The 23,941-nt window shown below is 38.7% G+C and overlaps 2 protein-coding genes across 2 annotated transcripts in view; one reads left to right on the top strand and one right to left on the bottom strand.

Moving 5' to 3' along the window:
- Positions 1-5,182: 5,182 nt before the first annotated feature.
- Positions 5,183-13,964, bottom strand: LOC139637314 (uncharacterized). Its single transcript, XM_071505929.1, has 5 exons — positions 13,836-13,964; positions 12,900-13,018; positions 9,978-10,026; positions 8,245-8,321; positions 5,183-6,968 (listed from the first exon to the last, which is right to left on the bottom strand). The coding sequence occupies exons 2-5, from the start codon at positions 13,009-13,011 to the stop codon at positions 6,640-6,642; spliced, it is 567 nt and encodes a 188-aa protein (XP_071362030.1). The 5' UTR covers positions 13,012-13,018; positions 13,836-13,964; the 3' UTR covers positions 5,183-6,639.
- A 1,092-nt stretch (positions 13,965-15,056) lies between these two features.
- The window catches only part of rabep1 (rabaptin, RAB GTPase binding effector protein 1), a 28,566-nt gene continuing 19,681 nt past the window's right edge, over positions 15,057-23,941 (top strand). The window contains exons 1-4 of the mRNA XM_071505928.1: positions 15,057-15,219; positions 19,220-19,348; positions 19,646-19,849; positions 22,580-22,740. Coding sequence (XP_071362029.1) covers positions 15,174-15,219; positions 19,220-19,348; positions 19,646-19,849; positions 22,580-22,740 — 540 coding nt within the window. The 5' untranslated portion in view covers positions 15,057-15,173. The remainder of the gene's footprint in view (positions 15,220-19,219; positions 19,349-19,645; positions 19,850-22,579; positions 22,741-23,941) is intronic.

Here is a 23,941-nt window from a genome sequence, read left to right as displayed (position 1 = left end):
ATTTCTGTTTGACACAGAGGCTTATTCCCACATTTCAGTCCAACTATCAACAGTTTTCTTTTCATCACAGAATAAAATCTTCTATGCATCAATTTCCTTTTTAGATTCTATGTATTCTATTGTATTAATATTGTAGAATAAATGACCATCAACTGTCTTTTTTTTTTTTTTTGTCTGTGTCAAGGTAGCGCCTTTAGCTTTAACATAACTTCCGGTTTTCATATTTCAAAGTTAAAGTCCATATGACAACGTAAAGCTTTTCTTTCATGTAATTTTAGATGTAAAAAAAACTCGAACTAGCACTGCCACTCTTTAAAACAACCATGTCATAAATAAGATATTATTTGAACAAACACTTTTTAACAACAACTGATTTAAACAGATGTGTTGCTTGAATTATTTATAACAAAATAATGGCAAGGCTTGAACTTAACCCACTCTTATTTATCATTTATAAGCAACACTAAATAAATTGTTCTTAACCAAATATAATGTAGTTTATGCCAACAGCTATAACTCCTCCAGTGGACTCCCATAGTTGCAGGCTTAAACAGATAAATATTGTAAAACACAGCTGTAATAACATGAAATATGTCCACATAGGAGACATTATAATTGTTGATTAATACTGTACATCAATAAACACTAAAAATGTTCCTTAATCTGTTCATAACTACTGTATTGTGTTCAGAAACCATTTATCAAATGTTTACAGCTCATAAATGTTAAATCAAAGCATTGCCAAGATCATCTTGATCATATTATTAGTTCATTCTTCTGCCAGGCAGTGAATAACGGCTGCTAAGTAACACAGGCTTGAGGGTGAAAGAAGAAAGTTAAGCACAAAATAATGCAAAATAACCTGTAATTGTGGGCACATTTTATCATCTGTATCCATTCTGTGCGCACATTTCCAACTTTTTCACCTACTTTTTGTGAACTTTTTGGCCTGCATCACCTCTTTGGAGAGCCCTTCAGTTCACTAAACCCTAAACTGTGGCAGAGTCCCAACATCCAGACCCACTTCTATCCATTAAACGTCTCAGGACCAAGTGAAGCAGCGACTGATGATTGACAGTGTATTATTATGTGGTCTGTGTGAGGATTGTTAGATGTATGTAGGTCACCAAACTATTGGCTAACGGCGTTCTTTCATAAATATGTCCAAGTCATTTTTTGTGCATTTTCTTCCCTGTCTGCAATCGAATATTTGGACTCGGCACGGCCAGCCTGAGGGATACAGAGGCTCCACAGAGCTGTGCAGCCACCAGGGGGCCCCAGGGGGAACCAGTGTGAAAAGGAAAGTGAAAATAGATGGAGATAAACTAAAATTGTACTCAGGCAGCTAAACACCAAATGAGGTTGAACTATTTCCACATGGTATGTGGTCTGTAGATCAATGTATTTCAGACAGTGCTGGAAAGAAATGATTTTGAGGTACATTTATTCTTTTTTGAGTATTTTCAGTGTTTCTATTTTGGTCCTCTACTCCACTGTATGTACTGGAGGCGTTTTAGGATGAGATTTTACATTATACAAAAACATGATGAACTGCATTGTAAAAGATTAAACCACTTGTTTCCACTCTTTCTGGCTCCTTATAAATCTAAGATATCTAGTTCAATCCCTGTATCACATTTCAGATTTATATGGACGGTTAGCAGTTCAGCCAAAGAGACATTTCTCTTATAAACTTCTCATATGGTTTTATTTAAATAACTGAGACCCAAAGATGTAAAATGATCCATTATTTCTCTCACAAAAAAGCAAAGATTGGGGAAAAGTCACAAAATATACATATACATTTTTGCTCTCTTTATGATAAGGCACCCTTTAAAAACAGGAATGAATTGATAAGTTATTAACAGTTAATAAACCATTCACTAATGCTTTATAGATCAATTACAAGCCATTGATGAAATTAATGTTTGGGCTGCCAGGTTGATGAAAAATCCACCTCCGGCATCGTACTTTCTGTGTGGTTTTAGCTCTTTACAGCCACCAACGGGCTGTTTGACCACTTGTCTTCTGGTAAAGTGCTGCTGATAGCTTATTAGACATCAAGAAAATTAGAACCCTTTATTAATTACTTACTCTTTTTATTAGAACTTTGCTTCATGTTTTTTTCTTTCCTTTCCCATTCATTATCTCATGACCACTAAAGCTTATCTTAAGACCCCTAAGAGGGGCCCAACCCTGGGTTAGGAACCACTAGACTAAACTAAATATACACTCACGAAGCACTTAATTAATAATACCTGTACACCTACTTAATCATGCAATTATCCAATCAGCCAATCATGTGGCAGCAATGCAATGCGCTAAATCCTGCAGATACAGGTCAGGAGCTTCAGTTAACGTTCACATCAAACATCAGAATGGAAAAACAAGATGTGATCTCAGTGACTTTGACTGTGGTATCACAAAGAACAGTCTCTAGACTGTGAAAAACAAAAACCATCCGGTGAGCAGAGGATCAGAAATGTCTCGTTGATGAGAGAGGTCAGAGGAGAGAGGCTGGACTGACTGGAGCTGACAGAGACGATGGTAAAGCAGACGGCCGCTCTTTACAACTGTGGTGAGCACAGAAAAGCATCTCAGCATGCACAACACATCAAACAGTTCCACTCCTCCCAGCCAAGAACAGAAACATGAAGCTGCAGTGGACACACAGTGGAAAAACACAGCCTGGTCTGATGAACCTGGATTTCTGCGGAGGGAGCGGATTGTAGGGTCCGAATTTGATATCAGCAGCATGAATCCATGGACCCAGCCTGCACCGCCTCAACAGTCCAGTTTGGTGGTGGTGGGCTCTTGTCATGGGGGACGTCATCATGTGAATGCTGCAGCCTATCCAAGTATTGTTGCTGACCATGTACATCCCTTTACAACCACAATTCACCTTCTTCTACTTCTTCTATTGGCTACTTCCAGTATGATAATGCACCATGTCACGAAGCAAAAGTCGTCTCAGACTGGTTTCATGGACACAACACTACAGGCTTTACACTTGCTATTTTTACATTATTGCATTGGTGCTTTTGCTCGAAGCAGGATGTGACTGACTGTCACTGCCTTTGACAGCTCTGTTGAGCAGTCAGGAAATGAACCCAGGTTTGGTGTCTGCTTGCATGGCTGGCAGCGGGAGACCCACCTCACCACTTCTGCTGACTGCTGCTGCAGCCGCTGCCAAACAGAGGTTATGTGAATAAACTCTGGTTTCAGCAGACAAGGCGCATGTTTATTTTTGTGGATTGAAGAAATGTGTCGTGGACCAGTCAGCCATGAACAGAGAGCACTGCCTTTCTTACCAAACAATACGGCCTTTTAAGGTTTGGCAGTTGCTGCAAACAGACCCCTCGTCTCCCAGAATATGTGAATGATCATTTCAGATGTCTCGGCAACTCTGAAATTCTCACCAGTTCTATGCTCTTACATTCCTCATAACTACAGTGCAGGCGTTAATTAAATCAGCAGTTTGTTCCCATATGATCTCCTCAATAACTCGAGACAAGAATACTGTTTATCATAATTTAGTAGCTTTAATACACAAATGATTCTGACAAGGCTTAAAAAAAAACCTGCTATTAAAACGAAAGTCTACCAACTAAAGAGGAAGAGAATAAATTCAAAAGTGAAACAAAAAAAGACGAACAATTGAGGCAAATTACACTCGAGAATAGAACGTTAATGTTTAATTGGGAAACAAAAGATATTAAAAATTGCCACTGCCCCGGCCGTGAACCAGCTTTCTCCCTGTGTTTCCCTGTATTTCCCTGCGTGTCGCTGCCTCCTGGTTTGTCTGTATGTGTGTGTGTGTGTGTGTGTGTGTGTGTGTGTGTGTGTGTGTGTGTGTGTGTGTGTGTGAGATTATGTGCTTACCTCTCCTGGCTCCTAGAAATTCTGCACACCTGTGTGCAATCAGCCCTTCACCTGCACTCCACTCTCCAGATTGTCCGCCTGTTGAAGTGGTAGCAACGCCCTCAGCCACTCAGTGATCTTCACCTTTTTTCTCTTCGAGTTTCCTCGTGTGCTCAGTAAACTCTGCTTCTCCTGTGCTCCAGGACACCGGTGCCAGACCTGCTCCGTTTCCCTCCAGCTGCTGCCTGCCGACCATCTCCTCCACGTTCCCACCTCTCCTGCCAGCCTCCCCGGGCTTTGCCCCTACCTCTCCAGCCTTTCTTCACATGCCTCAGCCCCATTCTCTCCATTCATCTCCCCACAACCTTTTTCACCATCAAAAAACCTTTAACACTGCAGCTGAGTTCCTGTGTCTGCTTCTGGCTCCAGATATTTAAAAAAAAAAAAAAAGGTTTTAAGTTAAGAAGTGTTCTAGCTTTGAAAGATTGTTCTGAAAGGTTGTCCTGGGCCTCAGTAGAGCTTCAAAGTTTGGTTCATGCCCTGGGGAGAATTTTAGATGTGAAATTGACATTAGTAGTAATTTCATTGAGAAATAAAATAAATAATTGGAAAACTACGGGTTGTTTGGTTATGATGTGCACTTTTGTGAATGAACAAAACAGTGAAACTCTGATGCCATGATGCTGAATGAACAGACAGCAAGAGGGTGTGTTTGTGCAGGATGCACCGAGTCAATAATCAGGAGATGGGACATTATCCAAGCGTCTGGTGACAGGAGAGGAGGCTTCCTTCAGACAGTCCCTTGACCTCTCCAGCTCTCAGCAGGAATTCAAAAGCAAGGCTTAACCTAATGTATAGACCCATTCAAAAACTATCTTTATAATAACAAATGTAGTCTCTAACTTGGTAAGCTGGAAGATATGTTGGAGTATAAGGGAGTATATTGGTGTGATTGTCAACAAATCACACAAAAAGGCAAAAAACAACAACGTAAAAGATTGTCTCTCAATACTTTTCAACTTCCCTATCCTACCTGTGCCCATTGGTTTCTACTGAAGATGAAATCTGTCAAAAATATACAATGAGTTTTAAAAAAAAGGCTAAACAATGAGTTTTAAAACAGCAGCGCTCTGTAATTTATAGCAAGTGATACTCAAAATAAAGAAAATTGTGCATGTGATGGGGACTATTTTCAGATTAATGCACATTAGGTGCCCCTGTGAGTATTTGGGGCAGCAGGATGTTGTACGTGGGACTGACTACAAATAAACTACAGCTTGTGTGTTTATGGTAATTAAAGAAAATGTCACCCACTGGAACAGTGTGGCTCACTTATGTGGTTTTAATTCTTCAACAGAACTCTATGGCACAGAGGGATAAGTTAAATCAGGCTTTGAATACACAGACAACACTTGTTAGTAGATTCAAATGATTGTCTTTTCATGTGATTTTTTAACAGTAAAAAAAAGAATATATACAAACGTACCCTTAAAAGTCAAATTGGCCACTGTATTGTATCCTTAAGTCACACAATGATCAAATAACACAGCTAAAGGTTCTTGCCATGCAGCTTGAATATATTTCATTCTGACCAGACTCCAGTAATCCAGGCTGACAGGGAACCACGCTGCTTCTGTTCCATCAGACACCAGTCGAATTTAAAGTTAGAACATTTCCAAAAATCCCTGCTGTTTCCCAGTCCAGGCTTCATTCAGCAAAGACATAACATTTACACTTCGCCCTAATGACTCTATTACAAAATTACTTCAATCTATCCAAACAGAACGTGTGAGAGGGGAAGTCAAGGGACAAGTTCACTTCATTGCAGTTAGAGAAGTTGTCTCTGATGTTGTCAACTGATGAGGGGTCAGCCAAATTCATTATTACTCAAGTAAACATATTGTATTCACCTTTAAATCCCCTTTGACAAGCACAAGCATGAAAATGACATAACTGAAGCAAAGTTGATAGGTAACTCTTTAGAGTCAGAATTAAACCTAGAGATTCTGAACAAACTTTACAGAAGCTCAAACACCATAAGAAAATAAGATTTCTTGTCTATTTTTATTTAAAGATGTTGATTTTTCCTGCTCTGTTTTGCATGATCTCATGTTGTGAAATAAAAAAAAAACTGTTGAGGTGATAAAAGCAGCTTCACACAGATACAACTGCGAAGCTTTGTGCTTTCAAACAGTATTTGTCAAGGTTGAGTGAGGATTCAACCGGACGTCGCTGAGCCTCTGCTGGATATTTTAACTGAAAATTAGGTTAGTTAAACCACCCAGATTAAAATATTAATTTTAACCCTGAAACATACAAAGTATTAATTGTATGTATTTATTTTATTTGCTGACTGATCAGCAGATACTTTTCATAAGAAATAAATTATAATTACTGATTGTTGTAACATATGTTATATAACCGCTTGTTGAGAGTCAAATGCGACTGGTTTGTAGCAAGTCAACAATGCTGGTTTAAAGTTATGCTGACACACAAGATGAGTAGAGTCTAACCTCTTAACCAGCTGTCTGACTACCACTTACACTTCCAGCAGATTTCAGCCACTTCAGTACTGTTCTTTGTGCTTTGTGCTCAAGCCGGTGCACGGATAATTCCACCTCCTATTTCCTTGTTCATGAATAATATTAAAAAATACAAATGATCAAAAATGAAATCTGCGGTAAGGCAAAGTCGTTCTGATCTCTCTGCTCAGCAGGATCCAGATCAGAAAGTCAAAAGTGTCATTCAGGTTAATCTCTCTCCTGTTCTCTTGTGGTTTTATCCAACATCGTCATAGTCCTCTTCACCCTGGTTTTCGGCTTCATCTCCAATGTCGTCATAGTCCTCTGTGGAAGTATTGTCCTCTACTGGAGCTGGAATCTTATATGGTGGAAGAGAAAGGAAGGTCTTCTCCTCATCCTCCACCTTCACATAGTCGGGCTGCTGGTCCAGGGCCTCCTCGTATTCGGGCAGAGCCTCCTCGTATTCGGGCAGAGCCTCCTCATAGTCATCAATGTTGTGTTCACGGTTGTCAGTGAACTGATCATGACCATGGATGCTGTGTACATGGTCAGGTGCCTCAGCCAGGTTTTCATAGCTTTGGGCCTCTGAAACAACAAATTTCAAACTCAGGCAAAGTTCTTTATAGTATCAAGTATCAAACAACAAAGTAGTTTACTGGAGATAGATCGATGCAACAATGGACAGTGATAGCAATTTAATTGGCTTGTTGTACGAGTCGATCTGTGGTAACTGAAGGAAAATCAATAAATCAATCAAAACTAACTGACCACGAATAACCACATGAATCGATTTTAAAGATATGTAGAATTTAATTAGATTTGACTTGATGAATGAATGAATTTTCACAAACCAAACAATCAATTGATTAATTAAGAAAATAGCCAGGAGAAATGTAACATGCTGCTTACACATTAATACATGAGTAACAGTCACAGGGAGGATTTTCTGCACTGAGTAATTTCATTTTTAGTGCTTTAAGTAAATTTTCCAAGTAATTTTCAATACAGGGCTTTTATTTATAATAGTGTTTCACAGAATGATATTAATACTTTTACTTATAAGTCCCATATTGTAGAGAGTTAGACTCCCATGACTTTTTTTTATTATTATAAAGCAGGCATAGGTGCTGTATTAATACTATCAAATTATCATAGAATGCACCCAGCTTGTATTCAGAGACTGAGCCTCAAAATGAGCTATCTGGGCTTCTGTAACTGATGTCTCAGCTTCGCCCCTGCACGGCCCACCTAGACCCAGTGTCCAACCTTGCAGGATTTGATTTCTCTAAGTGTTTACCTGAAATCTGCTATATTTTTATTTGCTCACTGAGAAAACAGTCAGCTGACTGGCCTGTTTCTGCTAGAGTGAGAGGCCTGAAAGAGATATAAAACTACACTGAGGCTGTTTTTGGTATTAAGAACCACAAATGTATCTTTTTATGGATATCAAAACTGAAAATAAAACACCAGAAAAGTGTAACATATGGGACCTTTTAGTAAAGGATCGGAGTACTTCTTCTACCACTGATTAGAAGGTGCAGTTTGGGTTTGGATCTCAGTACGGTTCACACAAGGCTGAGTTTCATTACCCTTTATGTTGTCTAATTTTACTGTCATCAGTGGTCATGTTTGTTTGGTTTGTCAGGCCAAACTCATGAGATACCACAAATATAATCCTTTTTTTGTCTTTTACATTTTGGGTTGCTGTCAAATGGCAGATTGTGTGAGGTTTTCTGTCCAGTTCTTGTGAAGATGTGGTAAAAATGAGTGGAGATTGTGTGGTTTAGTTAGAGGAGGAGGGGAGATTCTAGGGGGAAGCATTGCATCATGTGATCCATTCAGAGATCCAACAGAGCCTTGCCTGCTGTGAGAAACTGTGTCCGAGGAGGCAGCGGAGGAATGACGGTGTCAATGTTTCTTTCCTGGTATTTGTTGCTCCTGAGAAATTCAGAAGAGAAATGTTGAAGTCAATATTGTTTTAGTCAGGACAGAGTGAAAAATCTACCTTTAAGGCACAGTTGCACATTTTGGGAGACAGGGTTAAGATCAATACTACAGCCAGCAGCTGGTCACAGCCGCACAAGGCACTGCAAACGACAATGAGCTCTAAAATAACTACACAGCTACTGCACAATACATGAAATGTATTGATAACATGGGAACATGTTTAATCTCATACACGGTCCCATACAAATAAAACTAAATCAAGGCTGGAAACTGGGAAACGGACAGCTAGAGCAGACTTCATGAAAATATACAGAACTATTTGTCATCAGGTTCAAGTGTTTACGATGACAATGGTCATTAATATTATTAATATTATTTTAGAGGAGGCTTAATTACATACAAAGTCAATCAGAAGATGCAGTTTGGAGGTAATGTGCCAGATTATTTCAGGCATACTCTTGGCAGACCGAGTTAGCACGACTGCTAATAAGCTAATCTGTTAGCATGTCTGAGGCTGTGGGAGGTATTTATCTGCTCTACGAAGCTAAAAGGTAAAAGAAACCATACACATTCGAGCAACACGGAGCTAAGAATACAATCTCACTTTCTGACATTTGTTTTACTATATAAAATTTGATCTGAAGTTTGTAAAACTACAAAATAGAGCTAAAAAAGGACACCACTGAATTCAAGCTAGCTGTTGATGTAGCCACAGCTAGCCTTATCTTAAGCTAAATTTGTCGCTTTTTCTTACCTTTTTCTTGTGACTGAAAAATCTATTTTGATCACCCACCATGTTAATAATAAGTTTATCTTCCCACATGAATGAAGCAGCAGCTAAATCCAACTATGATGTAAAAACAAACAAGTTACAGCAGCTAAACTGGTTTAGCTAAAATATTTCTAGAATAGGTTAATAGACTAGCTGTAACCACCAGGTTTTCTTCTTTTACAAAAAAATACTATGAAAATTGCAGTTGTTATTTAAAATAATGGACATATTTCAGTACCATTTAATTGTTGTGAATTATGGATGTTGGGTAATAATAACACTAAAAATGAAATAGTATGTAGAAGTGATCCTAGAATGTGGTTCTTGAAATCTGATGCCGAAGTGAAACCATAACTAGCTTTTGTTTCAGAACTAAGAAAACCTCATTGGAAAGCCCTTTGAGATTTGTCGCCTGTCTACTAACAACTAAAAATCCAGCCTCGGACCAAAAAACAATGTAATGTTGTTGTTTAATCAATATTTTCATTCCCACGGCACTATTTTCCATAAGCCCTAGACTTTTGCAGGCTAAATGTCATAAACTGACAGAAGCACTCACAAAAGAAACTACAAAGCTTTTGACTGAATTGAATTTGAGGAACATGTTGGGAGGTGGGTTTTGTTGCCAGGCTAGCTGTTTCCCTCTGCTTCCAGTCTTAATGCTAAGCTAAGCTAAACATCTCTGGGCAGTAGCTTCACATTTAACAGACAGATATGAGAGAGTCATCAATTCTCAGAGCTATATTTTAGCAAGTATTTTCCACAGTGTCAGACAGTTACTCTTCCTGCACAGTACACTACAACTGAACTGTTAATAATCCATAGCAAATCCACGTATTCAATATTAGATGTGAAAATCTATATTCATGTATTACTCGATATTGAAGGCAGCTCCCCTCTGAAGCTGTGAGAGTCTGTGTTTGCCTATGGAAAAACAAGAGAGAGCAGGCATTAGAGTGAAACTGTACAGAAAAAAGAACTCTTTAATGAAATTTTTAAAAATCTTGATGGCAAATCTTCAAGCATTATGGAAGACCAGTGGGACTTTATTTCAGCGACCTCATTAACAGCTGAGCAGGGCCTAGGATTATGTTGTTACAAACTGGGACAGAAATGAGTAGAACAGGATTTTTACCACTGTATTACGAGGGACCTTATATTTGCCTCAGCTAACAATAGACATAGTTTATTATTACTTATGATGTACACACATTATTCATGCTTTCATATGTATAATCTTCTTTTATGTCCACATGTACTATTACTTATGATTGTTACTTGTGTTGTTGTTGTGTTTGTTCCCTTTATTTGCTCTACATCTATCCATGCTCTAAACCACGACTAAGCCCCCGTCTTTGCCGCTGCAGCCCAGTTTCCCCCCGGGGATCATTAAAGTTTCATCTAAGCTAATCAAATCCAGAGGGTACCCCTAATAATAGCAATTCATACAATTATAATAGTTTTTCCTCTGGTTTGCAGTGAAGCCCTCAGAGTAATACTTTCACAGTCACAATGACAGTCTAACTTTGTCATGCTTTGGTTTCCCTTCCTGTAATATGCAACATATTGGTTTTTCAGTAAACCAAAAAACAGGTAGTTATTGCTACTGAAAATGAAACTCAAGGGAGTGTGGTTGCTTGTAGCAAAAGGCACCGTCCAGATCCAAACTCAGGCTGCTGCTGCGGTAAAGGCTTAGCTTGCTATGAGGAATTAGATCTCCACCAGGTGAAATACTAGGGCCTCCTACATTTATTACTTTCAGCTTAAATAGGACATGCATGAAGAAATCTAACAATAAACATTCACATTTACACACAAGCTGGTGTAACTCCCATTTCTGTAACTGTTAATACTGTTGGTACAAAAACCTAAGAACCAGTAGTGTGATTATGTACATGTGCACCAAAAACTGCACACGCTGATCACAGAATCACTGTCAAGGTCAAGTCGGGTAAAGCTTATGTCAAACTGAATTTGTAGTTCCTCTTTTATTTTGAGACGTTGCATCTGAAAATGTATGGCTCAGACCGTGACAGAGTTTTTACTGGAACTACTTCTCACCAGTGACGTGGTTCCAGGAAAATCTGTTCAGATTTTACGGAGTAATTAGATGAAATCAGTTTAACTGACGTAGTCCAAAATTACAAATAGCCAATTAGCCTCAAAGGGCTTTAAAGTCTGTACAGCAAACAACAGCCTCTATTCTTACACCTTCTGTTAGGGTAAAGAAAACTCCCCTCAGGAAACTTAAATGGGGAAAAAAAGCAAGAAACCTCAGCAAGAGCAACAGAGGAGGGATTCCCCTTTCAGAACCGACAGACTTACAACAGATGACATACGTACAGAGTAAACAGAAACAATAGTCATCTTTTTACTGCGTAGTGTGGGCCAAACCATCCTTTGTATTGAAGACAATAATGTGGTTATCTGAAAATGTCAGCACACAAACCTCAAACCAACTGCACTAGGTGAGAAAAAGTGAGATATTTGGAACCTATAGACTGTATATTCTGGCCACTGACTGCTTTCTGTAATTCTTTTCTAAATTTCTTGTCTCAACAGGTGAAACACTGGTGTTTAATGAACTCCACTTGTCTAAATTTAGGCAGATAAACTTTTGCTTGTTTTCTTGCTCACATCCTCTCTTTGGGGGTATATTTCACTAAAAAGAGCAAAGTGTAAAAATACTTTATTTTTAATTGAAGCCCTGCATTCAAAGATTCGCTTAAGTGGAAATACATGCAAGTATTAGCATCAAAATATATCAAAACTAAAAGTACTTGTTGAGCAAATGTGTTATTTTAGAATAACATATATATTTAGAGTAAAATTATTGATACATTAATATATAAGCATTATTTTAATGTTGTAGCTTGTAAGGTTGGGAATCATTTTAACTACTTTATAACTGCTGGGGGGCTTCATCTACACACTGGTGAAGCGCTAACATGCTGTGCAAGTAGATGTGAAGGATAAACTGTCTCACACTCACTCAAGCTCTGTTCATCTTACACATTCATGACATAATGTTTTGTTATACATCAGAATGTATTTGTTGATCATACTATTAGAATCATTATCAAAAGTCAGTCAGTAGTAACTGCAGTTGTAAAGGTAAACTTGATGTAGTGGAGTGGAAGTATAAAGTAGTATAAAACAGAAATACTCAGGTAAAGTACTCACAAATGCACTAGTACTTAAGTAAATGTACTTAGTTACTTTGTGATGCTTGTCAGTTTACATTTCTCTTCACAGCATGTGATCTGCAAGGGACAAATAAAGTCCTGAAACCTCGAATCCACCGCAGATAATAACCTACTGCTCAGTTCTGACTTCATGTAACATCTGGTCAGATGTTTTTTTAAATTTCCCTTTATGATTGACTGTCTTCAATACTTGAACTTTGCCGATATACAGTTACAGAAGATGTTGAGTGTAGGTCAAAACCTGAGGTGAAGTGCAGGGTCAGGGTTTTGGAAATACTGCTGTGATGAGTTCAAATTCCCCAAGGAAAAAGTCATGAACCTAAGAAATGTTTCCACATTTTCTGTACATTTCATTTCCTTATATGATGGTTTAAATGTTGTTTCAGTGACAAAACCACACTGTCTAGAATATCAGACACACTGTCCCTGGTGAGTTGGTAATTATACATGCAGGTGTAAAGGAAAAAAGTGTCAGACACTGTCTCCCTTTATACAACTTTATATTTAACGTTCATGACACTATTTTGCCGCTCGGCTCCCTGAGGTTCTTCAGGTTGACAGACAGATGTGTTGAGCAGAGATCCAACTTACCTTTTTTGAACAGGCACTTGTTGATGAGGATGAAGATGAGGGTGATCACCAGACTCACAATAACCATCCCAAATATCACCCAGAACCAGATGTATTTTCGTAATAGACTCATGGCGACTCTTCTCAACGCCGCAGAAGATTAAAGGCAAAACAAAGATATCACATTATAGCCAAAAATAACAAAAATAAAAAAAGATGAACACACCACACACTTTGTGACAAAAACACATCTGAGCTGCTGCTTTTCAGTATACAGCTCTGTGGATCGGAAAGAAGACCATTCACCACTTCCCCTTTTAGTGCGTCGACTAAGTCCTGGGTTATTTTGGTATTTACATTAGCATTCTGAGAATCTATCAAGCCTCTTGACAACCTCTTGGGACATTGTTCTTGTGAGGAAGTCTAACTTCTGCACTGGCACTAATCAAAATGTGATAGTTTTTGTTCTGGGCTGAGACGTTTACAGATAATTCTCCGCTCAGCTGAGGCATCCAAGCCCGCACTTGACAGGGTCTTGAAACGAGAGGGCAGCTTTCAAATGAAATGTTTATGTTTATTTTCTTATCTCTATGAACAGAATGATGTAAATACTATTTTTTCTTTTTATCTGTATGCCCCACATCCTGTCTTTGCAACAGCTTCCTGTCATTTTCCAACAAGTCTAACAAATACTGCTGATTAAGAAGTGAGTCTAGCTGGATATTGTGGTGTTTTGTTGTCGTTTCTATTTGTCTATTTATTTATTTATTACACATGATGCACATAGAAGTGTAAAAGCACTTATACTTTGCCTACTTTTTATATGAATTTCTCTGTTATTCACTTATCTTACATACAAGGCTGTTTATTCTAAAAAAAATCCATGATGATAGAGTCCAAGGCTCTATTTTACCACACATCAACCTCTCCTTTCCAAAAACTCAGAATGGGCCTTACCTTTTCAGAAAACAGCTGACGGCTTAACATGGAGTGATTGTCTCAGCAAATGGAAGATGAAAGAGGATGTTGAGATATGAGATGACAAGAGTCATTTTGTGTTGTATTTGCATGATACTTTCAAATTTTCTTAGTGAACTGCAGGAACTTTAGGGCAGAGACTGCATTATCCCCACCCACTGCCATGCTCTAGTGACTACACCGTGTGTGTGTGTGTGTGTGTGTGTGTGTGTCTGAATGCATTTGGGACAGTCAAACAAATTAACCAAATATATACATCTGTGTGAAGACTTGAAGTGTGGGACTTTTGTCATGTCCCCCACTCAGTCTCAGTAAAGTTAAAGATATAAAAGGCAATATTTTGTATATTTTTTGAAAGCCACTACATGTTTTTAGTTAATTTGTTTTGCCACTTTGTTCACTTTAAGGATCAGATAATTTTTTTCCTTGTGCAGCTGCTTTTTTGTAGTTTTTTTGTGTGAACTGCAGTCTTTGCATATGTTATGTTAATCAAGTATCAGCTGTTTAAAAAAAAAGTAACACTTAACAGTTTCTGTGTCAAAAAAGAGAACATCTATTCGAATGTGGAACTTTATACTTTCAATTTCCCAAAAAAAAAAAAAAAAAAAAGAATTAAATGTACAATGCTTTTATTTTGAAAGGTGACACAGGAATTATCAAAGCTACCTAAATTTGGTAAACACATCACAGGAAATAGGCGGGTCGCCTTCAAAATATTAGCGCAAATTGTGTTAAATTGTGAAGAAAAAATTGGCAATATAACGTTATAATTGACTTTAAAGTGGTTGTTAGAGTTTTATTGTTGTCATGATGTTTGGTTTTTATATTGGTACATCATATAAGCATGGATGGATTATGAAACAATTGGCCACACATGACAAGTTCTTTTGTGTCTCTTATTTAATGTCTCTTTGTGTTTGTTTTGTGTTTGTTTTTAATCTTTTTTGCCTTTATCTGTTTTGATTTTTTTAGTCCCTTTGTGTCTCTTTTTTATGTGGCTTGAGTGTCTTTTGGCACATTTTTTTGTGGATAAAATCTATTTTTAATCATTCTGTGCCTCTTCGTGTCATTTTAATTGTCTTTGTGGTCATTTTCATCTATTTTTACTCTTTTTGTATGTGTTTTATTCCTTGTGTGTCTCTTTTGGTTGTTTTGCATTTGGATTTGGATTGTATTTTGAAAACCCAACCGGAAAGTGCGTCTCCTTCCCGTCGCTAGCTTAACACAGCAGTTGTGATGTTAGCCTGTTTTCTTGGACACTCCTAGCTTCTTATCCCACTGCCCTGGTAATTGCTTCAAGCCCCCCCTCAGGAAACCATGGCCGAGCAGGCCTCGGGATCCCCCCCGTCGTCCCGACATGACGGTAAATTTCTTGTGTCTGTGGGGTTTTGTGGAGGGGGTGTTGAGGGCTGGGAGCTCCGAAGCCAGCGGCCTCTGCATCCTTGACAACATTAGCTTGTTAGCATCATCAGGGCGACGTGTCACTGGCTGTCACTGGCTCATATTGAGCATTTAACACCACACGTATTTGTTACTAAAGCTTTATATTGCCGAATTATTTCATATTATTGTGACTAAGCTAACGCTGTTGTCTGTTTACCACTTAGGTTAGCTCGAAGCTAAGGCTAGTCTTGACTAATTTGATCTAAAGGTCGGCTCTGGCCTCTGTTCGCCTGGCCCAGCCTGGTCAGTATTTAACACGGGTCATATGGGTCTTATCAGTCCATTACTATGTGTTGTGTGTGACCTGCACACTCGCTCAGGGGCTGGACCATAGTACAGGAGGTTGATCCGGCAGGAGGTCTGTCCCTCTGGTTCTCAAAGAGCGGTCCGAGGACCATCCTGGGGTCCTGAAGGGAGTAGCTTTAAGTGAGTGCAGGTTTAATCTGGGAGATGACAGGAACCAGATTACAATTCACAGTTGGATCCCATAAATATAGCTGACATAGGCAGGTAGGGAAGTTTTGGTGGGAAATTATGCAGTAGGTATAATTATGGGATGTCTATATCTAAGAATTTCTATGAAGTTTAAGAGCTGCAACTGTCTTGATAATTGAATAATCATTTATATCATTTTTGAAGCAAAAACATCAGCTGGTTGCAGCTTCTCAAATCCGGAGATTTTCTGTTTCAATCATGACAGTGAGCAGATGTTTGGTTTTGGGCTGCTGACCCTACAACACCAGACCTTATGAAGGCATCAGTTTGGGGCTTAAGAAATTATAATGGGCGTTTTTACTATTTTTAAGGCAGTTATTCAGTAAAAGAAAATAAAAGCTGTTAAAACTGTTAGTAGTAGTTATATTTTCTTTACAGGTTTAACTGCGGGCATGACTATCTAGATCTGGATTTACAGACACTGCTGCAGCAGTAAAGATCTGTACACATGCAGGGTTGGGACTGTTTCCATCCTGCTCTTTCACTGCTGTGGAAACATAAAAGAATCACTCAATCATGTGATTTTAATGGTGACTTTTCATGACTGCTTTAAGTACTGCTGTGACAAGCACTCTTCATTTGTCAGTGTCTGGGTTTGCAAAACATTTTTTACGTCGTGTACAGTTTCTCATTTTGATCATTTGAGTGAGCTCTTATGTGTCACTCTTATGGATGATTCATTACGGAGTTTTGTCGTCACATAAACCTGGATAAACCTAAAGCTTCTGACCCTTGACCTGTTTTATAATCTCTTACCTTGACATCCCTGGCGATGGAAGGATAACTTGAGATTTTTGGCCATTCAGATCAGCATTAGGAACTGCAGCTTCTTGGAATACAGCAGGTTGTAATGCAGGTTGGTTTGATTATTCACCTTATAAATCACATGATTAATCTATTATAAGTTTAGTAAGTTAACCCCCCCAGTGTTGTTTATGGAAAACAAGCAGCCAAGCCTAGGGCCTGGCCATTAAATTGTGTTGGGCATTTTTCAATACTTTCGAGTATTTTGTAGACTAAATTAATGAAATATTCTGCAGATTCATTAATTGATGAAAAACAGCATTAGTTTCCACCCTAAATGATCTATACAGGTTTTGGAGAATGGGTTTGAGATGATGCTGCAGAAAAAAAACATTCACTGGGCTTCCTCTTTTCAGGTGATACTGCAGAAAGTGGCAGCATAATTTGCCTAGATATATTGCACATTATACTAATGTTTGGAAGTAAAATCAAATCTTGATGCACTGTAAGTCAGCAAAGGAAACAGTGCAAGTTTCTGCACTAAACCTGATAATACGTGTTGATCTATATCTTACCCAGGCTTCTTTCATTTGGTTTGTCCTTTGTCATGAAGCTTCAGCGTTTTGATCTAAGATGTTGTAACATTTATGTAACAGCCGGAAAGAGGAGCGAGATTGTGCTTTATCCATTTTGCATCCCAGGTGAACTGGAGTGGAAGCTTTATTGCTTAATTACTGGCTTTGTTTGCATAGGGATTCATGTGATCTTTGTGCATTCCTAAACTGAATGACTGAGTTTATTAAGCAACAGCAGACAAATCAACAAAAGTTTGTTTGCCTTTATTTTACATCCATTAAAGTAAAACTAAGTTATTAAACTGCAAAAGAGCTTAAAATACTGGATGCAAAAATTCATCCGCAACACATGCGAATGTGTGTTGAGCTTATGTGGTGATGGAATCTGTGCTTTAGAGCTGTCACATGATCGTGGTTGTGTTGTGCTGAACCGGCCTGCAGCTCGTGCTGGTAAATGTTTCCATGCATCTGTCTGTATTTGAGGATATCTTCGCTTAGATGTAGGAAAAACCTGTGACTTCGAGCCAGTTTGGAAGACTTGAGTGCATCAGTTTGAGCTGTGGAATGATAGAGAAAGAGGAAAAAAATGTATAAATATTTTTCTTTAAACCAAGTGAATTTAGATTTCCATCTAAATCTTGATTATTTCCTTGGGAAGACTGATAAGTCCTCTGGTATGCATTGTTATGACAAATGATATCGTTTGACTCTCTGTTCTGTTATATGCTTGAATGATCCTGAAAGTCAAGACTGAGGTCTCAGGTATCTTTATATATTAGTTTGTTAAAGCTTTTACATTGAGAGACACTGATGCATTAAACGAAACAATGATACGTGCCTTTTGGCCCGTTGTATATCTGTTTATGTATCTGCCACTTTATTGTATTGTATTTTCTCTAACTGGGCAACAAGTGCCGCCGACGCTTTCCTTCATGTCTGACTATAGATTTTGACTGAGTACCTTTAAATTCTATTTGACATTATGCAATATTTTGGTAGTTATTATTAGTGCTTTAGAGGGATGTTTGTGTCCAGGGAATTGGAAGTTACAGCCAATATGGCTAAGCAGGTGCAGAGTTTCATCAAAGTAACTTGGCCAAGTGGTTCCCAACCTGGGGACTGGGACCCTTAAAAAGGTCGTAAGCAAGATATCAGTGGTTATGAGATGATCAACAGAGGACAAAAGCAGAAAAATTTATAATTTTACCTCCTCACGCCTGTAACAATTATTAAACAATATAAATCCTTGTAATCCTACACAAAAAGAATCAGCAACATTTTTGATGATTGTTTAAGTAATTTTTCAAGCAATAGTACCAAACAATGTCGAGTTCGGTTGCTTAGTTTTAGGGGTTTGCTATTTTTTTTCCTTGGATATGTGATAGTTAATCGATAGGTTTTGGTTTTTTGAATGGTTGATTTAACATAACAAACTATTTAAAGACATTGACTTGAGGCTTTACAAAATTCTACTCTATTGTCTGACATTTTATTTTTTCACCAAATGATTCATAGAGAAAATAGTTGGCGGATTAATCAACACTGAAATAATAGTTATTTGGAGCACTTGTTATTTTAATCGTGTACATTAAATTAGGGCTGAACATTATTTCAGTGATCATTTAATCCTGCTATTGTTTTCTTGATACGTGTTTTGTCTATAAAATGTCAAAAAATACTGAAATACTGTTTGTTTTTATATGTTTTGTTTTGTCAGGAAACAGTTTAGTATCCAAAGAAACTTAGTGTCTGATCATAGAAGACAAAGAAAAGCAGCAAATGCTCACATCTGAGATGCTGGAAATGGTGGATGTTTGGCAGTTGGGTTGAAAATGTACTAAAAGATTAATTGTTTATGAATTTTTTTCCCGCTATTTTCTGGTTTATTTTTTGCCACTGAATTGTATTGATTGTTAATTGTTATTTTCAACATGTTTGTTTTTTGAGTCCTTATTTTGAGTCCTCACATTGTCCTCACAAGTGATAAAGTGAATGAAAAGTTGAATTTACACATTTTTGCCTTTACTCTTAAGGTTTTGTTGTAACTAATTAAGAGTCCATTAATTACTATCCTGTATTGCTGTTGTTTTTCTCTCCGTCATCCAGAGGAGCTCCAGCAGCGAGTGGCAGCTCTGGAGCAGGAGCGGGCCGAGTTCATTAGACTCAAGCAGCAGCTGGAGGCCGAGTTCAACCAGAAACGAGCCAAGTTCAAAGAGCTCTACCTGACGAGGGAAGGTACGGATCCCATAATCATACAAGCTCCCTGGAATTTTACATACTGCACTAAACTCCTTTGCTCGATGAATTATTAACTGGAGAGCTCAGTCTCTATCTGAAATACTCACAATGCACATCTCAACATAGTCAATAACACGATACAGCAGCATTGTGTGGCTTTTTCTTGATCTGTCCCTCAGTGCTGTGCTTTTGAAAGCCTCTCCCTCATCACCCGCTTCCTTTTCTTTCTCTTCTTGCACATTTGCCTCCCCTCCATCATTCATGTCCTCTCCAATCCGTCTTGTCCCTCTCCAGAGGAGCTAAAGAGGCAGACTGTGGCGCTGGAGGGCGCCCAGGCTGAGCTGAGCTCTGTCCAGACCCAGCTGGCTCAGGCCCGGGCTGAGATAGACACCATCAAAGAGGTGGCCACCGTGTCGGAAAATACCAAGCAGGAAGCCATCGACCAGGTCCGCAGCCAGTGGCAGGAGGAGGTGGCCTCGCTGCAGGCCATCATGAAAGGTAAAACCAGCGGCTCTTAAATGTGCTGTGCAGTTAAAACCTCCATTCCTAATCTTACAGAAAGCATTATTAAGATTTACAAAATCTGGGTTTCCACAGAATCAAACTGTTAAATGTGACTGTAAAATCTGCCTCCTGGTTTAAAACATTTATACACATATTCACGAGAGCTCTGGTGAGCATCCGTGATGAAGGTGTCTACAGCCAGACGAGCTAACATAACATAACATAACATAACATAACATAACATAACATAACATAACATAACATAACATAACATAACATAACATAACATAACATCTGGTCTGTATTGCAGAAAGCGGAAGCTGCGGCAGAGAGTTATGACCATGCTTGTACATTTTATTTGATGTGGCATGAAGACAGTGGAGAAGTGGCTGAATGTGAGAAGTAATGGACAGTGATGCACACAGACATGCGTCACTGAAGACATTTTTATTTGCCATAGTTGGAAACCCACAGTTGTTACACCCAGCAACAACGATGGCTGCGTTCTATTCAAGCCAGTAAGCCATGACACTAAGTGCCTTTCCATCCAACTCATTATCAGCCACAACAGCGGGGCTGGTGTTGTTTTTACTGTGTGTGTGTGTGTGTGTGTGTGTGTGTGTGTGTGTGTGTGTGTGTGTGTGTGTGTGTGTGTGAGTGTGAGTGTGAGTGAGTGGGTGATCATGGTGAAATGTGGCCCTGGAGACAACTACTGTAGCAGGAGCCACCACAGTTTTGTAGTTTTGTTCCTTTGGCAGGTGTTAATGTGGATGTCTGTGAACAGATTTTGTTACACTGATAACATCACAATGGTGCAAGATACAGTTGCAAAACTTTACGTGTGCGTAGTTGAGATCAAAAGGCTGAGTTCGAAGATGGGTGTGGTCCAACTATGATTATTGAGTTGACTCATTGACTCATCTAATACTGTAGTAGTAACTACTGTGCTCATGAGTGAAAACATCAGCGTGTTGAGAGGCCTAATGTCTGCTGTCTTCCTGTGGTTGGTGTCTTACGCTACATAAAAATGACAAACTACTTCTACACAGAACTTGTGGATCAGACAGACAAAGCTGAGTTAGTCTGCAAAGCAACTAAAGAACAGGTGTGAGCACATCTGCTTTTATACAGCCTAAAAACATCACATTGACATTAGAAAAGCAAAATCTTTGAAACTAAGCTGTCCACATCATCAAGTGGAAATTACCTAATTGTACATTGAGTAGATAAACTGTCCCAGTCACAGGTGATCAATGCACTCCTGCAGTATCACGTTCCCATATCAACAATCCTCAGCAGCAGGTCAGAGTCCATCGCTGAGAAGACAAAAAATTGCAGCAGGCGTCAGATTTTTGTGGAGAGAAGAAGAGACTAAGAGATAAATAACCATTATGTGAGGTTTGACTGACACTCTTTTATTTTTTATTTTATAGCTTAATGGCACCTGACTGGAGAATTAATGCCACCAGCTGTTAATCTTGACATGTGAAAGTCCTGATATTGACGTAACATGACGTTTTGCACTTTCTTCTGCAGATTGGAAGTTTGCACTAAACTAGAAACTGGGCTAATGTGACGGTGAATCAGCCTGCACAATACCACATCCCTGAAAACAAAGCTGCTACTTGAATGTCAGCCATCATTCATTCTATCACTTACAGCTGTGCTTCTACTGTGACGTGTCAAAATGTCTTCTTTGAAAAAGACCTATTAACAAACACTGTCAGGACCAGTGTCATCTCCTGCCAAGTCTCCTCTCCACTGTGGCATTTCAGGCCGTCCCCGATGAAAATTAACAACGACAGAGACGGTGGTTTGAGATTATTAGAATTCCACGGTGGTTGAGTTTGAACATCTGCAGCCAAAGACATGCTGTGCAGACAGTGTGACTGTGACAGTCTCTGCTAGCATCTGTTTCTTTATTCTGCATTTACCTCACAGAACTACGGTCCAGCAGACATCCATCGAACCATCTGACATGGATTAAAGTAGATACTGTGTCATCTGACGCACATTCAAACCGAGATTATTAGATTAGACCAGATTATTAGACCCATCTCCCACAATGTGACATGCAGTGAACTTGTAATGATAGTCTTTATGTACCCTCAGCAAAAAACTGAAACGATTTGTTGATTTAGTGACAAAAAATGATCGATTAATTGCTTAAATTATTCTTACTGGAAAAATACAATAAATACAGCCTTTCAAATGTAAAGATTTCCTCTTTTATGTGTCCTGTAAGAAAATGTACTGAATATATTTACATTTACAATTCTTTTTTGCACAAAACAAGAATTTCAAAGAAATCATCTTTGGCTCTAGAAGCTGGTGTTGGGGATTTAAACTATTTTCTCAATTAATGGATTAATCAACATAGTATTTCACTGATTAATTACAGTTAGTAGCAGCCCAAAAATTCAGCATGTGCACTGTAACAACAACAGATTTACTCATCTTGCATATTGAATTGTGTGCAATATAAGTGTGTAATATCCAGAAGCTTAGAGCCTGGTTTCACAAGCTCAGGTATAAACTGAATAAACAGGCTCCATATTTTCCATCCACTGCAAATAGCTTATATATATTTAAATGAAGATATTTTCAGTTTTTCCCTATCATAGGCATGTAGACGTCTGCAGTGAAACCGAGCCTCACTGATCTGTTTTATGTATATTACATGGTCTTTGTTTTATTATATGCTTCCTCTCTGCCATCCCACAGAAACAGTGTGTGAGTATGAGGTCCAGTTCCACCAGCGCTTGGAGCAGGAGCGAGCCCAGTGGAACCAGTACCGCGAGGCAATGGAGAGGGAAGTGGGTGACCTGAGGCGCCGCCTCACCGAGGGCCAGGAGGAGGAAAACCTGGAGGATGAAATGAAAAAAGTAGGCCTCTTTTTATTTTAAATCTTCCTGCATGAATGTACTAGTCTGCTGTGTGTGTTTCTTAAATGAAGCCACTACTGTACTCTGACAAATTCATTTTCTACGGTTTGGTGGAGCTTTTTGTTGTGAGGCTGAAGAGCTGATATTCTGTGCTGATATGGAGTCTTAAGTATCCAGCATTTCCCCTTGAATTTCCCCCAGAAAAAGAACAAGATGAATGCCAGAGAACAGCTCACAATCTGCCAGATACACGAGCCAGCTGGAGAGCTTCCTAGGTGTTGGCCAATATTGAATTTTGCAGGTTGTTGCCAAAATTCATGTCGGAGCTTTTAAGATTCAGACTGGTGATGGTTGATATTTTACTATTATACTAATTTAAATAACAATTTTCATGGCCAGCAGCCAAGCTGAACTGCTGAACTGAAGACTCCCCTCAGCCACCAGACTCCCAATGAGACGACAGTCAAGTGTCTTTATTTCAGAGTGAAGCAGAGTATGTCTGCAGGGTACGATTACAAGACTGAAATCAGATCCTTCAGATTTGATTGGATGAACACCTCCTCCTGCACCCCCCTCACCTGCGTTGTTAGATCAGCACGTGGAGGACGATGGCGAAATGAATAAATTATACTGCAGTCATGCTCTGTGGAGATGTAAACAAAGCTTTTGCTGACGAAGATCCAAACATGCACCTCTGACCCATGATACTGTTCTGTGAGCTATTTACGACCTGCAAACTAACTGAGGAGCGTTTTATATGATGGTATGTGGCAGCTTGTCTCATTATTGGCAACGACTAAATCTTAAAATTAGTCTGCAACTATTTTGATAATCAGTTAATTATTTTAGTGATGTTATTAACTGATGTTGTGTTATAAACTGAATATCTATGGGTTTGATCGGTTGAGTAAAACAAGCAATATTCCATAGATCAAATGATCAGTGGATTTATAGAGAAAATAATCATCACAGCCCTAAAATTAGACTCCTTAATGTATGTATAGTTCAAGATGAGTCATTAAATTATTATTTTTATGTTTTACAGGATAGATTATAGAGATAAATAAATGATTGTGACAGGGATACACCCCCTGAAAAATCCTGAAAAATCAGAATATGTCACTTTGTGTGAGTCTCTATGTTGTTTTTTAGTAAAATCCTGCAGAGTACAACCTCAGCTCACCTTTCTGCGGCAATGTAC

This window comes from Trachinotus anak, unplaced genomic scaffold (genome assembly GCF_046630095.1).
Source record: "Trachinotus anak isolate AG129_WGS33_773 ecotype Australia unplaced genomic scaffold, CSIRO_AGI_Tana_v1 ptg000020l, whole genome shotgun sequence".
Taxonomy (NCBI): Eukaryota; Metazoa; Chordata; class Actinopteri; order Carangiformes; family Carangidae; genus Trachinotus; species Trachinotus anak.
This window is presented reverse-complemented; position numbering and strand designations above follow the sequence as displayed.

What these genes read in the sequence shown, in the direction of transcription:
- LOC139637314 (XM_071505929.1), bottom strand. Translation starts at nt 13,011, where the DNA reads ATGAGTCTATTACGAAAATACATCTGGTTCTGGGTGATATTTGGGATG. An exon ending in CAAGTGCCTGTTCAAAAAAG is followed by an intron (nt 10,027 to 12,899) that starts GTAAGTTGGATC and finishes GTTTTTCCATAG; the next exon opens with GCAAACACAGACTCTCACAG. An exon ending in GGAGCTGCCTTCAATATCGA is followed by an intron (nt 8,322 to 9,977) that starts GTAATACATGAA and finishes TGAATTTCTCAG; the next exon opens with GAGCAACAAATACCAGGAAA.